Source organism: Staurois parvus, unplaced genomic scaffold, assembly GCF_062004578.1.
Source record: "Staurois parvus isolate SC_StPar_1 unplaced genomic scaffold, SC_StPar_1.0 ptg000217l, whole genome shotgun sequence".
Taxonomy (NCBI): Eukaryota; Metazoa; Chordata; class Amphibia; order Anura; family Ranidae; genus Staurois; species Staurois parvus.
The window spans coordinates 7,430,809-7,449,333 of record NW_028318013.1 but is presented as its reverse complement, the minus strand read 5'-3'; the positions used below and the strand labels follow the sequence as shown (position 1 = coordinate 7,449,333).

General features: G+C 39.1%; 1 protein-coding gene across 1 annotated transcript in view; it reads left to right on the top strand.

Moving 5' to 3' along the window:
• The window catches only part of LOC149460925 (multidrug resistance-associated protein 1-like), a 251,799-nt gene that overhangs the window by 118,473 nt on the left and 114,801 nt on the right, over positions 1-18,525 (top strand). Inside the window, exons 14-19 of the mRNA XM_089679077.1 lie at positions 1,643-1,789; positions 1,874-1,961; positions 5,202-5,268; positions 6,996-7,122; positions 10,403-10,579; positions 10,755-10,922. Coding sequence (XP_089535203.1) covers positions 1,643-1,789; positions 1,874-1,961; positions 5,202-5,268; positions 6,996-7,122; positions 10,403-10,579; positions 10,755-10,922 — 774 coding nt within the window. The remainder of the gene's footprint in view (positions 1-1,642; positions 1,790-1,873; positions 1,962-5,201; positions 5,269-6,995; positions 7,123-10,402; positions 10,580-10,754; positions 10,923-18,525) is intronic.

Genomic DNA, 18,525 nt, shown 5'->3' with positions numbered 1-18,525 from the left:
CATTATCGTTTAAAATTATTTATTGAGAGAACAAAGTAAGTATCATACTCACAATGGACATAAAAAACACAGGCATATCACACTGAACAAGATGTTCGATCCAAACAGCATCTGAGTCCATACGATGAAACCCTGGATGACCAACTGGCTAACGCATTTTGAGGACACAGCCTCTTCCTCAGAGCCAACACTTCAGATAACTATTCTATCCTATCCAATGTTGGAAATAGATGCTAATGGGTCATGTGATGTTAGTCTCTGCCTTCGGGTGGACTTGATACGGCCCACTGTCATCATTTGCTAGCCTGTATAGGAGAAGTGCAGACTCTTGAAGTGTTGGCTCTGAGGAAGAGGCTGTGTCCTCGAAACGCGTTAGTAAGTTGGTCAACCAGGGTTCCATCGTATAGCCTCAGATGCTGTTTGGATCGAACATCTTGTTCAATGTGATATGCCTGTGTTTTTTATGTCCATTGTGAGTATGATACTTACTTTGTTCTCTCGATAAATAGTTTTAAACGATAATGCACTAGGTTGGTGCTCCCTCTTTGTTTTTTCCATTTGCATTTAAGGATTGGGGGGGGGGGGGCACTGCGCACAGAAGGTTTTTTGCCGTCATGCATAGAATGCATGAAGGTTAAACACCTTGAGCCTTTAGAACCAAATTAAAGTGAAACAAAACAACCTTATTCTCCAAAAATAATCAATACACATTCACCACTAAATGGCCTTGTATTCTGTTTTTCATTAAATTGCTTCTTGCCGTGTTTTTCTGTGTCCTTGTCATGTCCTCCATGAGCTACCAAACCTCCTATTTTTTTCTTCACTCCTGTTTGTTTAGAACGAACAGTGCCTGTTAGTTGCAGTCATGTGTATTGCTCTATGCACACTACAAATCCCATGGTCCATCTCAGGAGCGAGCAAGAGAGGGTAGCTACATTCCTAAATTCAGTGGGACCATGGAAAATTGAATGTTGCTGCCTTCTAATAGGAAATCCGAAAATACTTTCTAAGTTAAGAATACATGCTTGAATAGATTTTTTAAGCCAAACTTTGTTACTTTAAGTTTTTAGTGGGGACAAATTGATGGTGTTTCTCATCACCTAGAGAAACACACAAAGACATATGAGACGTGAAATAGATAAAGGTAGTATTTTTTAACAGAGGAGCTTTCCTTTTTTCTACTTATTAATGTTTAATTGGATTGTGGTTGCTGTATTAATCCCCATATGTAAGCTGCACACTCTTCTCTGAACACATTTTATGAGCATGTTCTTGTGAGACTTTTTTTAATTACAGACAAAATAGTTAAGAAAGGGAATTAAGTTCTCATTTTTGTGAGAGGTTTTATCACATTTTTAAACAATTTGAGATGCCAAGTTGGTAAACTTTGGCATGCATGGATATGGATTTTTGATCTGTAAGTCATTATTTATCCCCAAATTAGTTATCTGAATACCATAAGTATGAATGTTAACAGATTAATCTGAAATGAGCTAGGATATCATGCCTAGCATGTTTTGCATAAAAAAAAGGTAATTGCACAAAGCATGGGAAATGCCAGCTGCATTCTAAGACCAGTTTAACACTCCTTTTAATTGAGCAAGGTGGTTTATTTATTCCCCCCTTATATTTCAATGCCTAGGTTTCTCTGACCATGTTTGGTGTTTTCTTGGCTGTGGATGATAAGAATGTCCTGGATGCGCAGAAGGCATTTGTAACTATAATATTGCTTAATATTCTCAGGATCCCTCTACGTATGTTCCCAATGGCTGTCACGCTTATTTTCCAGGTACAAATTATTCCTCTGCGTTAATTATTCTTTTACTATAAATTCTTCTAACAACGCTGTTGTGTTGATTTGCTTTGTTTTCAGTCATCTGTGTCTCTAAAACGTTTGGCCAAATTATTCTCTGAAGATGAAATAGACCCTGGAAATGTGGAGTCTTTAGAACACTCTAGCAGTATGTATGTCAGACATGGTGTTACCTCCTTAGTTTTGTGAAAATGGGGTATTCAACATCTATTATGGGTTTACACTTTCAATGGATGCTTTATTTTGTCTGTTCCCATATTCAAGGACTTCACTATACAAAAGCACATTTGGTTTCCTAGGCATTATTGGAAACAACTTTTCTATATTTCACGCTGTGTGAGAAGCATACAGCTTGATCAATGTTTACGTCTGATAAACATGTTTACTTTTAGTCTACTCTAACTGTAAACTCATACTAGGTTCAGTGTTTCCATGATTATATAAACTTTTGTTTAAAGGTCAAGTAGGGCCAAAGCTCTTTGGGTCCTATTTCTACTGTGGGTCCCAGGAGTGCATTTTGTGCTGCACTCCTGTGATCCATATTCAGCCAACATTGGGCTAAAGTCCACTGTTGGCTTAAGTCACTTAGCCTCAACTTTAATGTCAGGATCCACACAGATGCCTGGATTGGCAGCTAGATTAGCCTCTCAGTCAGTGCCAGATCTAGCCAGTCTGATGTGGAGGTGCTGTAAAAAAAAAGGTCGGAGGGGCAGAATATGGGAGATCAGCAGGGCAGTATACAGGGGGCAGCGTGTAGCGGGTCAGCAGGGCAGAGGATGGGAGGGCAGCAGGCAAGTGTAGAGGAGTCAGTAGGGCAGAGAATAGGGGTCACCAGGGCAGAGGACAGGCATCAGCAGAGAGATGACAGGCTTCAGTATGGCACAGGATGGACAGTCAGAAGGGGAGTGTACAGAGGTCAGCAGGACAGAGAATGTATAATATGTTCCTAAAGGCAAACTTAGCCTTTGAACAGTATAGGCAATATGTAAACCTCTAACAATACTTATTGCAAGTTATCTATCAGATGTTACAATTAAAAAGTCAAGACAGCATCAAAAAAAATGAGCACGACTAGGATTATGAAAGACATGGATCACCCTGGGACAGAACAGAAAAGTTCTGCGACTGGCCAGTGGGGAGTCTTAAGGTGGAATTGGAACAGAATTTGGGCCTGCTGTATACAATGCACACATATACAATAAGCATTGTACCCCCAAAATACCTATACTGTGTCTGAGAGACTGACAGCCTCACAGTGACAAATCTCAGAACAAAGGAATATTTTTTATTAAATAAATGTTTCCATTACATATGTTTTTATGCACACAAAAAAGATATGTTTGTCTTAGGTGGCCATACATGGATCAAAAATTATCCAGTTCAGCAGGGATTGGACGAGTTTTGATCTATGTACTGTACAGTATGTGCTGGCTGGTTGACAGAAGTCAGCTTACCAATTGACTTCTCTACAACCAGCCTTTAGGAAACTTTCTGCTTGGCTACTCAAACTACACAAATATATATATATATATATATATATCACCTGACTTTAAACCTGAATGAGCTAATGAACAATGAAAAAAAAATGGTGTTGCGCTTCCTAAATGGTATCTAAATACACTAAATACAACACAGAAATGTATACATTTAAACAAATGATAATAAACACATAAAAACAAATAATACCATGTGATAGCTGTGATCAATAAACATACGTGTGTAAACAAAAACATCACATAATGATATAAATAAGTGAAACACTAAACATGCATCCCTAAAAACAGGGGAAAAAGGTGACTTTGGTCACAAGTAAAGTGATAAATGAATGGCATAAATTGTGCCTCAATAGAAAGTGCCATGTCCAAATAACTCACCACAAATGTGAATGCACTAAAGTGATAATGTCAGGATAAAACCTGATAACAAAAACCCCTTAAAAACCACATGAACTCCTAACACATCAATGTGTTAAATCATAGTGATGAATGACAACCAAATGTTGTCTAACTGATGTGATTCAATCCCTAATTGGGATTAATAAGTGTGAACACAAACACATAAAAAAGTGTTACAATACCATAACATAATGTGAAAGAAAAAACTTTTTTAAAAGAAAACTGCGTAATGCTATAAATGTGCCACTAAATCATAAATATAATGGTGAAAAGTCCCCTTGTGCACTCTTCAAATGAGTGAATGACATATAATGGTGATGAAGGTGATATAGGTGAAAAATCGGGATCCTCCAAAGGCTGGATTGCCCCCTCACCTTAATGCAGCGACCCCAAAAGGCTAATAATCCTTCAAATTGCCAGATATAAAATAGTACGAACAATCCACATCAATGAATCCAGGTTCAGCAGTAATGGTGGTATACCCCTTTACATGCAGCACTGAGAATAACCCATCCAGATATCCAAACTTCTCACAGCGACAGGATGCTAAACTCAGCCAACTCATATATGGATTGAAAACGAGAAGAAACTCCCATAGTGTAATACTGTATGTTTAATACCAAAATAGTAAACCAGCAAGTAGCTCACTCACATTTGCATGTTCAAAATCAAGCTTACAGAGCCTCATGTATATTGCTGGGTGTACTCTCTGGGTGTACAAAGATGGCGCCTCCGCCGGAAGTGATGTCATCATGTGTCCAACACGTTGCGTCACGTATCACGTGACTTCTTCAGGAACATGTTTACATCAGAATCTAGCGGAGTGACCCCTACACCAGAATGCCCCCTTCCATCAGAATCTAGCAGAGTGCCCCCTTCCATCAGAATCTAGCAGAGTGCCCTCTTCCATCAGAATCCAGCGGAGTATCCCTTTCCATCACATTTTGGCAGAGTGCCCTCTTACATCAGAATTTGGTGTAGTGCCCCTTTACATCAGAATCTGTCTGGAGTGCCCCCTTACATTAAAGCCTGGTAGAGTGCCCCCTTACATCAGAGTTCAGTTGTCCCTAAGTGATAGATGGGGGAGAGAAAGGAGGGAAATGGGGAGAATTCAGTCATAGTGCAGAGCTCACTCACCCCAGGCTGGTCTCTGCAGGCTCAGACAGTGGCAATCATACAACCGAATCGGACTAATGCTGCATCCACCTAGGCGAGTATGATTTTTTTTTCTTTAAATTCTGAACTTTGCTTTTAAGCTAACAAGATTAAAAAGAAAAACTTTGTACATTATGTGTGTGCCACAATAACATATCTGCAAAGCAGAATTGTGGTAATAGCAGTTATATGCTTATGGTATTACTTGTAAAATATCCATGAACTGGTGGGCCTGTAATTCTAAGACTAAGAAAACTGTAAAACAGATATGCTATTTATGTTTAATGTAACTAATCCACTTTCAAAATGATACTAATAGGTATGCTTTTGTTGTTCAGGGAATGACATTGTAGTACAAGATGGTACATTTACATGGTCCCCAACAGATGAGCCATGCCTTAGAAAGTAAGATTGTTACTTCTTATTTCACAGTTTGCATTACAAATAAAGTAACTAAACAGTGTAGAGTTTTGTAGTGGTATTTGTCATTTAAAAATACTAATTAGGCTTTGTTACTTACCTCAACCATTCCTGCAGTACTCTTTCTTCCATGCAAGAAGTCTGGTAAATAACCTCCTGTCTGTCTGCATTATGTAGAGCTGTGATAGTGGATAGTGGAGAAACAGCAGTTCACAGATGAGGCCATACCTTTCCTTTTACTTTTAATACTTTTAAACACAATACAGGTTGTGGGCAACATATGTGTGTGTGTGTGCGCTTTTGTGTGATTGTAGAATTTACCAGAAGCTATTGAGCTCTATAAAGCCAGTTGCACAAGGACGTAAGAATTTATTGATGTTTACACTCAGAATCTTGTTGCCAAAAAGATTCCGAGTAAAATGTTCCATAAAGACCTTGCTTAAATGTGCATAAATATGGCGTAAGCAAATACACTTGTAATTTTTTTCTTCATTGCCAGTATAGCAATATACAGTATGTGTATTTGCACATTTAGGAGAGTAAACATGCATACGCACATAAATGACTGCACTCAAATGTAACATTTTTTTGTTTTATGACTCTGTATTTATGTGACATTATTTACTCCCATGTGCAAGAGGCCTTAAACAGGCTTTTACTGCAAAGAATAAAGATGAAAATGTGAAAATGGATTGTAAAGCTCCACCTGATGTCAAGATAGAAAACTAAATAATATTTATATGCAATATTTTATATATCTGAAAGAAAAATGTTTGGGGAAAAAAAAGAAGAAAAAATGTTTACTTTTTAGTACTGACCATCATAAACAAAGGAACATATTTACAAGGCCTACTATATTTACAAGGTTACTATTGCTAGCACTACTGGGATTGTTAATTTATCTCAACCCTTGCCAGTGTCACTTTTTCTGTACAGCTTGGTCTGCATGTAATTCTGGAAAAAATCCAAGTAAAGGTACAGTATATATCAAAAAATTACATCCTGCCCACCTCCTGTGGTCATTTTGAGAGTTCCCTCACTGGCTGTTGATTTCTTTTTTTTATTTATTTTATACAATTGAGGATACTGCAGAAGGTGCTCCATATGCAAAAGTGGCCAATAATACCCAAACTTCTAGGTTACAGAAACAAAAGAAGAATTAGTTGTTATAAGAAATGAGGGGCTGATTCAGCTCACCAAGCACCAAGTTTTATAATATATCACTTTTGTGTAGACTCATCCTTTAATGTAAACAGTAAAATAACAGAGCTTTTTTTCTAAGAGAATTGGTGCAGGTACTCCTCCCTTCCAAATCACTTCTTGTCTCCACCTCTGAGTATTATCCCTTAGTTCCACCCCTTACCCACCTCCCAGCACCGCCCCATTTAGAGAATACATAATCAAAGTATCATATTGTATTGCTAAGTTTTTTGTATGGAATTTGTTAATGATAACAAGAAAAGCAGTAAAATAGATCCTCTGCATCCAGCACCAATAGGCCCCTCCCTCAACAGTAGATCCCCCCTAGAAACAATTGACCCCTCAGCAACATAATATCCCCCAGCAGCCATCATCAATAGACCCTCCAGCACACCCCAGCACTACTACATACAGTTAACAGAGTGCAATATTTTTCACACTTGTGGTCCTTCAGTATTGGTGTTCTCTTTCTTCATACAAAAATCATAATGCAATATTTTATTCTGTTTCAGCATTAATTTATCTGTCCAGAAAGGTTCGCTGGTTGCTGTTGTTGGTCAGGTTGGCTGCGGAAAGACATCACTTCTTTCATCATTACTTGGAGAAATGGAGAAAGTTGATGGTACCATTGCCCTAAAGGTATTTATTAACCTGGCTGTTCTAATTTTATATCACATTTATAGTTCATGAAACAAGAATATTGGGATTGGTATAAAGTAAACAAGAATGAAGATAATAGGTTTGTTTTAAGATAATTTTTATTGATTGATTCAAGGCGCACATGTGAACAGCTGGATTAAACTCCATTTAAATCTTGAGATTGGAGAAACTATAGAAGTTTATGGGGACCGACAGCACAGGTGTGGCCAGCTCAAAAAAAGATGTTATGGTGGGATGTTAATATTGCAGCAGATTGCTATCGGGCTACAGAAAATATGCATCTGGAATGGGGGTGATGGGTTATTTTAGATTGTGGTGGGAAGCAGAAAGGGAGTTAAATGTTTAACATTCAATACATGACAAAACAATTGAGTACTGTCCGTGATACTTTTTTTATTTGCACTAACATACAATTTTGAGGACAAGCTGAACTAAGAATGATAATTCTATTTGACACTAAAGATAACGGTCTTAATTTGGACATGGGATTCCTCAACCACTCTCCGACAGCTTTATGACTATCTATTAGCTAAAACTTGACCCCCTCTGTGTGAGTGTTGTATCCCCCCTCCCCCCCTCACTTTTGATGTATCTTATCTGTAGCCCTTTTTTTTTTTTTTTTCTTTCAATCCATTCTAACATTCTGCTTAAACTTTGTGATTTTTAATAGTACTGCTTAGACCTTGAAGAAGGGGACATTCCCCGAAAGCTTGTCCTCAAAATTGTATGTTAGTGCAAATAAAAAAAGTATCACGGACAGTACTCAATTGTTTCTGTCGCAAATGCACTAATACGGCTACAATCACCTCAAGCACAATACATGACAAAGAATTCCCAATTTACCTTGTTTAGTTTAGGAGTCCATAGTGCAGATTCTACTTGTCTGGGCACTCAGTTTGTCTGACTTAACCCTGGCATAAGAAATGAACCACTGAAATAATCCATTCACTTCTGTGTGCTCGTTTCAGCTTTAGCTATTGATGCCAGTACATGCCAAGGTTGTTTCAGCATACTGTAAGGAGATATAAAAACACCTGAAAAGGAGCTGATAGTTTTGACCTACTGGCTTAAAATTTCTAAATATTATTTTAAAATATTTACATGAGTAAAAGATAATGTTTTTTGTTTTTAGTTTTGACCATACTAAACACTTAGACACTTTGTACAAAAGCACTTTGCATTGCTTTGAGCCCGGGTTCACACTGATGTGGTGCCGCACATCGCATGTGATTCGCACAGGAACTGCACTGCATCCCTGTGCAAATCACATACAATTTCTGTGCGATGCAATTTGAGCCTTACATTGTATTCCATGTATGGCTCAGATCGCACTGCATCCTCACCAAAATAGTGCAGGACCCATTTTTTTTGTCCACACCAGAATCGGATTGCATGGGTATTCACACCCATGCACTCCAATTCTGAACATTGCATTGCGTTTTCTGAACCAATTTCAGGGTGTTGTTAACCACTTGCCCTCCAGAGGATTTACCCCCCTTCCTGAGCATGACATTTTTTGCGATACGGTGCTGTGTTACTTTAACTGACAATTGCGTGGTGATGCAATGCTGTACATAAAATAAAATGTATGTCTTTTTTTCCCCACAAATAGAGCTCTTTTTCTTTTGGTGATATTTGATCACCTCTGCGGTTTTTATTTTTTGCGCTATAAAACAAAAAAAAAGACAGAATATTTTGAAAAAAAACTATATTTTTGACTTTGTGCTATAAAACATATCCAGTAAGAAAAAAAAAATATTGTCCTAAATTTAGGCCAAAATGTATTCTGCTACATGTCTTTGCTAAAAAAAAAATCCCAATACGTATTATTCTGCATATCATCCTGCCTACCTTGTCCATGTACTTGATTTTTATTTCTTACATGCTTGTATTTTATTAAGATGATTATTACTCACGTGCCTTTTTCCTGTTGTATACTATACTTTATGTTGTTAAGCTGTTTTTGCAGTGCAATTCTTAAAAAAAATAGATTGTACACTCCTTGAGGGTTAGGGACTGATGTGAATGTACAATATGTATGTAAAGCGCTGTGTAAATTGGCAGCGCTATATAAGTACCTGAAATAAATAAATACATTTGTAAAAAAAAAAAAAAAAAATCCCAATACGTGTAAATTAATTGGTTTACGTAAAAGTTTTAGTGTCTACAAATGGCAGGACTGTGGGACTGCAACTGGTATTCTGACACTAGGGGGGAACTGACTAACTGCCACTGACATCCCCAGTGACACTAATACAGTCATCAGTGCTAATAAAAAGCACTGTCACTGTACTAATGACACTGGGCAGGAAGAGGCATCTGCGGCAATCAAAGGGTTAAGAGTGTGCTGTGTTGTGTTTTACATAGAGTGCTGTGTGTATTTTACTATGTAAACATGCTGCTTTGTATTGCTCTGCTGTGCAGATAAATACAAAGCAGCATGTTTGTGCTGACAGGGGAGAGATCCGTACTGTTTACACAGAAACCTCTCCCCTGTCAGCTCCGCCGACGATCACCGAGTCCCGGGCAAGAATCGGCAGCTGGGACCCAGTGATTGACATGCTGAGGAGCCAACAGCGGCGCAGGTAGGGAGAGAACACACGAGCGCCCCCTGCTCAGAAATGAAAGTCACACACACACATATATATATATATATATATATATATATATATACACACATACATACACACACAAACACACACACACACACACGTGATTTTTCTGATCCCTGCTGCCCTGTAGCAGTACTTCTGCTACAGGGTGGTCGGGAAGTGGTTAACTTAACATACACACCCGTAGTGGTTCACATAAATGGGGTACGATCTTGATTTGGTGCTGAAATCACACAGAAACTGGTGCAAATTCCGCACCGCATCAGTGTGAACCCGGACCTAAAGCAAACCTGTAATAATAAAAATAAATTGAACAGGTCTGTACAGTTCCAGAGACCCAACGGATCTCTAAATAGCAACAATAACTTTCAGGTGCTGGCCCATCTCACTGCTTAATGAGGCTCCTATCACAGTGAAGAACCATTCGTGAAGCATGGGTGGGGAAGGCCAGGGACCATGGAAGCCATATCTTGTTTGCATGAAAAGCTGTTTAACTTTTGCGTTGGAGGTCTCAGCAATAGGCCAACACCTGGTAATTGAGGGCCATACATATAGATGCATATGTTTGCTCTACATGTCATATATTTGCTTTTGTGTACTGTTCATATTGATCTTTCTTTCCTTGCATTTTCTGATCGTGTTTGTAGGGCTCTATAGCATATGTACCTCAACAGACTTGGATTCCAAATGCAACCTTTAAGGACAATGTTCTCTTTGGAAGGCATTTTCAGAAAGACTGGTATGATAGTGTCATTCAGGCTTGTGCATTGCTACCTGACCTACAAATTCTTTCAGGTGGTGAAGACACTGAAATAGGGGAAAAAGTAAGTAATGCTGTAAAGAATATTACTTTTTTCGTAAAGTTTGACATAACTTCTTTATAATTTGGTAACTATTTTACATTTTGGTCTTGACTTCTGCATTAATAGAAAGAATATAACAGGACATAAAGGTGATAAATGTAATACATGTGTACACATAAATGTCATCACTTTCTAGGGCATAAACTTGTCAGGTGGACAGAAGCAGCGAATAAGCATTGCTCGGGCTGTGTACAAGAATTGTGATGTTTACTTATTAGATGATCCTCTATCTGCAGTGGATGCACATGTTGGGCAGCATTTGTTTGAACAGGTCATTGGACCCAATGGCTTACTCAAAGGAAAGGTGAGTTGATTTCTAAGCATCTTAGAGGGTATATATAGATCAATAATGTGTAAGTTGGTAAACACTATGTACATTTAACTCTGATAATGTAGCTAACTGTAAAAATGTAAAATTGCCAACAGCTAGACTAGCAAAAGACTGTTATGAAACAGAACATCCACATTTATCAAACATGGGCTTGTTTTTTTTTTTTTTTAAGGTTTTGTGCAGCCAATTGGCTTCAAATAAGGTTCTTCCCAAGCACAGTTTGGTTATAAATATCACTGATCTCTAAGGATATATCACCTGTTTATGTGCATGGAACCAAGAAAAAAAATAGATATTAGAAAAGGTACATCAAAAAATTAATGCAATACAATAATGCTTATTAGTAAAACTGCAAGGAAGGCATTATCTGGAGATACTACTGTTCATGTACTCCTGGACAGCACAGTGGCTAAATGGTTAGCATTTCCGCCTGGCAGTACAAGGGTCGTTGGTTTGAATCCCAACCACGGCACCTCCTGCCTGGAGTTTGCATGTTCTCCCTGTGCCTGCGTGGGTTTCCTCCGGGTACTCTGGTTTCCTCCTACACTCCAAAGACATACTGGTAGGGGAGTTGAATCCTGTCTAAATTGTCCCTAGTATGTATGAATGTAAGCTAGAGACCTTATATTGTACACCCCTTGAGGGTTAGGGACTGATGTGAATGTATAATATATATATGTAAAGCGCTGCATAAATTGACGGCTCTATATAAGTACCTGAAATAAATAAATAATACTTACCCTTACAGAGTGACATTTAAAGCCAAACTCCAGCCACAATTTTTAGTTAGGATAAGGTAGGAAAAGAAGCAAATGTTCTGCCAATTTTCATGTCTGTCTGGAACCCCATTGGAAAAAGTTTTCCTTACTTCCTGGAAGGATAGGGAGGCACAGAGAGCAGTAAATGTATTGTCGGACATTCTAATCTTTCTTCACTGTACTTAAGTTGTCATTTAGTTTTTTTCTCTGTCCCCATTGTATTGAATTTCCAAAGGAAGCCAGGGGAAATAGCCTCAATATGGAAGAACTTGGCAGAGGCTCTAATCATTCTCAACTTTATCCAGCATATCATAAAAGTTTTGTTGGAATTAAGCTTTAAAGTGTAACCAGTCAGTTTACTTCAGTAGATTAAGATATTAAAGGAACCTGCAATTTAGCTGCAATTGCTGGCCGCCTTTTAAAAAGAGTTACCTAGCTCTCTTTGGCTTCAATACTTTGAGTCACTTACCTGAAACAAGAATGAAGTTTAGAAAGTCAAGGCAAAATCTCCTTGGTCCAGTGTCTCAGAGAATATTAAAGAATAACTACACCCAAGAACAGAAATGCAATATACTGCAGCTTATAGTCCTGACATGTGGTGGCTGCTCTATTTAGAACCTTTTTAGCGAATACAGAAAATACTTGCTGATCTTGCTAAAAATGCAGCATCCTTGTCATTTCTTTCTGTGATCTTTTATCTTCTGTAAACCATCATTTGTTCTGCCCCTCATGTAAATGAGATGAAGAAATACAGACATAAATAAATAATGCAGCACTTAAATTATAAAAGTGACAATATGTAAAAGTGAAGCGCAGAATGATTGAGTGCTGGAGTGCCCACAAACAAAGTGTTTTGTCAGATGTTGACAAGATAAATAGCGACTGGAATATTTAATGGTGACAATAGTGAATAGTCCCAAACAAAATTATTATGGTGATACACTTGTAAATATTGATGTGCAAAAAGTCTAAAGTATTCCATAAAATATTTCACATGACTCCGTGATAAGGGATTACTGTATGAATGCTCTCATCAGAAGCGCAATAAATTTGCGCATAGAATCATAATCAAGAACTCCATGGTGGACATCTGGGCACAGGAAAGGAACTCCGCTGGTTTACTGACAGCACACAGGAAATGACCCCAGGCATCAATCACTGGACCCTCACAGCGTACAGGGATAACTCCACTTGTACCTCTCCACCATGGATAAATGTTGCCAAAAGGGATACTGTATGTTCCACTTTAAATGAAATGGCTCACAAATACAAGCCACAACGGGAGTACTAATAGTCTAGTATTTTATTGTAAAAGAAAGGATATCCACGTGGATACAGAGTATTGGCAGCACACTTACAAAGATGGCCGCCGGCCTTCCATGTGGCCTCAGCGGTGTGACATCAGTACGGCAAGGCTCCTCCCTGACGTGTTTCGTGCGTATGCACATTGTCAAAGGGACCTCTGCCTATCTGTGCCACCTCATCAGTGCCCATCAGTGCAGCCTCATCAACGCACATCAGTGAAGGAGAAAAATTACCTGTTTGCAAATAGAATCAAAGAAAAACTTTTTTTTTTTAATTTTTGCTCTTTTTTATAGTGCAAAAAATAAAACACTGATTAAATACCACCAAAAGAAAAAACTCTATTTATGTGAAAAAAATAAAAATTTCATATGGGTACAATATTGCATGACAGCGCAATTGTCATTCAAAATTCGAGAGCGCTAAAATCTGGGCAGGAAGGGGGTATAGGTGCCCAGTAAGCAAGTGGTTAAAACTGTAGAATCAGAATGACAGCCAAGCAGAGCTAGCATTCTAAGAAAAAAAAAAAAAAAAAGAGGACAGGCCCGGTCTCGCTATTTGTTCAGATTTTCTTCATTTAATTTGGTTGCAAGTGCTTGCTACACTATGGGAGATCTGAAAGCTTCTGCATGTCATCCTGTACTGATCATAAAAAAATAGTTTATATAGGACTCACTGCGTGGGGGAGAAAACAGACAGGAATGGGTGGTTGGAGTCGTACCAGCATTGCTTTTGTTTATTTCCCAGAAGCATCTCTGTCCTTTTGCCCTCGTAATAGTGGGCAATAAGTAGACAGAAAAATATACAGAACTCTTGTAAAAAGTATAATTCATTCAAAGACTATATTAAGCAAAAATGAAAAGAGGAAAGATCACCTGGTACACTGAGCAGTCAAACATATTTTTCTTTCGCCATGGCATGAATGCTTCTATAGTTAGTCAATATGGCGCTCAGTTGGTCCAGCAGGTCTATCAGCAAGTAAATACCGAGCATTTCTAAACATATCATTCTTTCAAAGATTGTGATAAGTAAACTTTGACATAAAGAAGCTCACCAGTATACTGTTAATAGCACAAGTTCCCGTATGTGCTTGTTTCAGTCTTAAATAGTCAAATCCCCTCAGGGACATATGGTCACAGCCAAAAACGGAATATAATATCTTTAAACATGAAGCAGTTCTGTGTACTACTGCCTCATGCTGGGAGGAGTTAAATACACAAAAACACTTTTGGGGATTGTAGTAGCCATAACTACTGAAAAAGTAAAACTTTTAGAGGATGAAGCTCACATTAAAATGGTTGCCATCATAATTGAACGATTATTCAACAGTGGAATCAATGATAACGTTAGAGGTGCCATTTTTTTCATTTATTTTTTTTTGTACTTGTAGTGTGGAAGCTTCTGATGGTTTCTCATTAAAAGTAGCATATATTTAATGATTGTGAAGGCTGAGAATAATCATGTCATTTTATTACACAAGTGATGATGTCATTGCTGTGCTGAGACTTGATGGAACAGATTAGGCTTGGAGGTGTTTAAATTTCATGATATTTCCTTTACTGAAGTCAGTTACTAACACAATTTACCATTTTATTTTAAAATGTATCTTAAGCCCAAACCGTCATTTTGGATAAAGTGGGGAAGGTGTTCACTGCTGTCTCACCAAGAAGTAAGGGGAAATCACCAAATGAAACACAATCCACAAAATAAGCTTTATTAAAGTGGAGTAGGAGAAAGCTTGAAACCCCCTACCTCATCCCCTTTTATTGCTCTGTGTTCTCTTGCTTCCTGTGACAGTGACAACACTGTCAATAGGACAGGAAGAAAGGAACCCCTCCTACAACAAGGCATCAGAAGTCTGTTTCTCCACAGCTGCCGCCAAGTAGCTTGTTTAAGGGCCGGTTCACACTATGCCCAGATCTGAATCGCACAGGAACATGCTGTGCATTCCTGTGCAATTCATATGCGGGTCTATGTGGTGCGATTTTAAGCCCATTCATTTGAATGGGCTGAATCGCACCACACGCCGCTAAAAGTAGCATATGCACTACTTTTTTTAAATGCAGAGCAACCGCATTGCATGGTACTTTGTACCATGCGGTTCGGTGTGGGCAAACGCAATGCATTTGCGACCTGTGTTTGGGATGTCATTAACTTTAACTGACCCCCGCAGCAGATTGCAAGAGCACTAAGATCGGATTGCAGTGCGGGAAGTCGCACAGGAATGCGGCTCTCCTGCACCGCATTCCAGTGTGAATGTCTTAATGTTCAGCAATGATTTTTGTCAGTTTTGTCACACGGAGCAGCTGAATTTACAACATGCACTATATATTAATTTCTGCAGTATTTGTAATGCAAAAATACATTTGAAAAGATTTTGTGCATGGCTCTTCACTCCTGAAAACAGTGGTGACATAATCGTCTGTGCATCAAGCAGAGCTATGAGTGGAACCCACTACGTCCTTCCACTACAATTATCTGTGGAAAACTACAGGGGGAGGATACAAGACCAGTCAGCATGCACAAGGAAAGAGAGCAGTAATCATTAGTCCAAGGAGCAGGGCCCTCCTAACCCTCTTGTATTGAACTGTATTGTTGCTGTATTGTCTCCCGCTATATTGTAAAGCGCTGAGCAAACTGTTGGTGGTATATAAATCCTGTATAATAATTGTCCTTTATCACAGGAAACAGTGATGTATAATTACTGCTCTGACTTGTAGTCCCCTTCTGAAGTGACATACTTTTCTAGACGACATTCCTGGAATTTGTTTTCCAGAACACTGCGCAGTATCTTTGTCATGGCTCTCTGGATGCCTAGAATTCCATCAAATCTGTGTCCTTTTAAAGGCATTTTTCAATTTTGGAAAAGTCATAGGGTGTTAAGTCAGGGGAATAAGGTGGTTGGTCAAGTTTCTGGGCCAGTAACTCACGAACACTTAACACATCATGTACAGGAGCATGGCCATGGTGGAGAATTTACTTGTCAGACCAGAGTTCCAGTCTTCTCCTCTGAACAGATTCCCGTAACCTTTTCAGAATTTCCAAGTAACAATGTTGGTTGACTGTTGTACCACGTTCACAATGGAACTCAATGAACTCGTGAACTATTCCCTTGTAATAAAAAAAAACAACAGCACAGCAGCATGGTATTGGATTTGAAAACGAGAAATACGTGTTTTCTTTGGGCGAGGTGAATTCTTTGTTTTCCACTGCATGTTCTCGCAATTTGTTTCCAGATCATACTGGGAACACCATATTTCATCACCGGTAATAAACCTATCATCCTCTGTCCTCTGCATTCTTGACTTCGAGTGGTTATACTAAAGTGATGCCTGCAGCTGCAGCAACCCCCTGCACGTCCACCGGCTAGTCGAACACCCAGGGGCGGACTGACCATTTGGAAACTCGGGCACTGCCTGAGGGCCCGGGGTCAGTAGGGGGCCCCATGAGATGCCGCTGGTACCTTTTTAACAGGCTTTTTTGAGTTTGGGCAAGGACACAGGGGCCCCATGATCCCCTATTGCCCGGGGGCCCCATGAGTTGTCAGTCCGCCCCTGCGAACACCCGAACAAAGCCGGAACCGGCTTTGATCGGGTCTGCGCTATGGTAACCCGGAAGCGATGATCTGCCATCCCTTCTGTTTTACCCGGATGTCAACAGCACCATTTTCAAAAAATCAAAAACATTCCAAAACACAGATCTTGCTGTTTTTATTGCTTTTGAGGGCAGAGGAGAGATTTGAGGTCTTATAGACCCTAGATGCCTCCATAAAGAGTACCTGCCATATGCCTATTGATGTCACAAAGCATGTTTACATACAAAAAGTGATAATTTTTTTTTAAAGCAGCAGTAAAAAAAATTATTAATAAAAATTTAATAATTAAAAAATGAAAGTGCTCCCCAGTGCATGTGTGCAAAAGGTGAATGCACATATTATAAATAACTTGCCGCGCTGAAATGTCACAACTCAGAATCTGTCAAAACCATATAAGTAATAACATAAATGATTCAAAATGTAGAAATTAATAGTCCCAGTGTTAGGAACCATATAGTAGATCACCACGTGTCTTCAATATAATTAGTGCTCCACCCCCAGAAAATGGTAGGACTCTTACCAGAACATGTGGACCCTTATAAAAGAGTCAAGAATTGGAAGATGGTATGTCATGGTACTGGATGGAAGTATCACCTTCAAAGAAAGACAAAGGGGCGACCATCACGTAAAACCATAAAACACGTTTATTATCATAAAGTATTGCATCTGCATTCAGGTGGGCAAACCAGCGTTGTGTACAGAGTATTCTCCTGTCCCGGGAACAGGTACACTTCCTGATGTTAGAGAGTAGCGTGTAGACATCAGACGCACAAGCTCCACCCGTTGTGTTTCATCACATATGATATAGTCTGGGGTGTGGAAACTGCTTTTTGCTTAAAGGTGAATGCACACATCGGTCTTGCGCACTCAGTAATCTAGGACTAGACCTCCTCTGTAAATCTAAAGTAGTAACCTGTAAAATTTACATGTTTACATTTACATTTGTCACCATTGCACAGGCGTGCGCAATTTTAAGGCACGGCATGTGTATTTACTCAACGTAACATCATCTTTTGTATTTTGCAAAAAATGGGCTATGTATTGTGTTTTTTTTGTATTTAAAATTGAAAATCCCACTAATTTATTCTCTGGGGCCTCTGCTTTGAAAAAATAGATAATGTTTGGGGGCTCTAATTTTCTAGCAAAAATACTGATTGTTACATGTAAACAAAAAGTGCCAGAAATGACCTGGAGCTTAAGTGGTTAAAAGTGGTTGAAATTTTAAGATGATGTTTTTTCTGATTGTCTGTTTCAATTTTCAAGGCACCATTTATTCGGCAATCTTTCTAGTTTTTGGCTGCCCATATCTTGAATCATTGTGGACATCTTTCCACCCCTCCTTAACCTGTTCCCCTCCACCCTATAGCAGTTTCACTGCTACCTGGCAGACTTCCTGCACAAAATCACATATACATACACGTGATCTGTGCTCCCGCCATGTTCATGGGCAGGGGGCACGCATGCACACCCACCGGACTGGAGGTGCTGTGATTTAGTAAGGCACCAATCACTCTGCTATACCGAATCAGAGGTCTTCCTGTGCCTGTGTTTATACAGGCACAGAAAATGATGCAATCTTCTCTCTCTGGAGCACTTTCCGTTCTAGAGAGAGAAGAAAGCATGTCCAGTAAAAGCAGTACACTTTCACTGTAAAAGCACAGCTAGGTTACATTTAACCACCTGATTGCCCCCAGTTAACCCTTTCACTGCACCAGTGTCATCATTACAGTGTACAGATTTTTTTTACTGAACACTGTATTAGTGTCACGGGCGACTTCAGATGGCATTAGCGTCAGTTAGTGGCCATCCCAGATAGCCCACTACTACATCAGTCATCACATTTAACCCTTTTATTGCCAGGAACATGCTCACATACAAAATAAACCCCCATTGCTAGTATAGTATATGAAGGGATCAATAT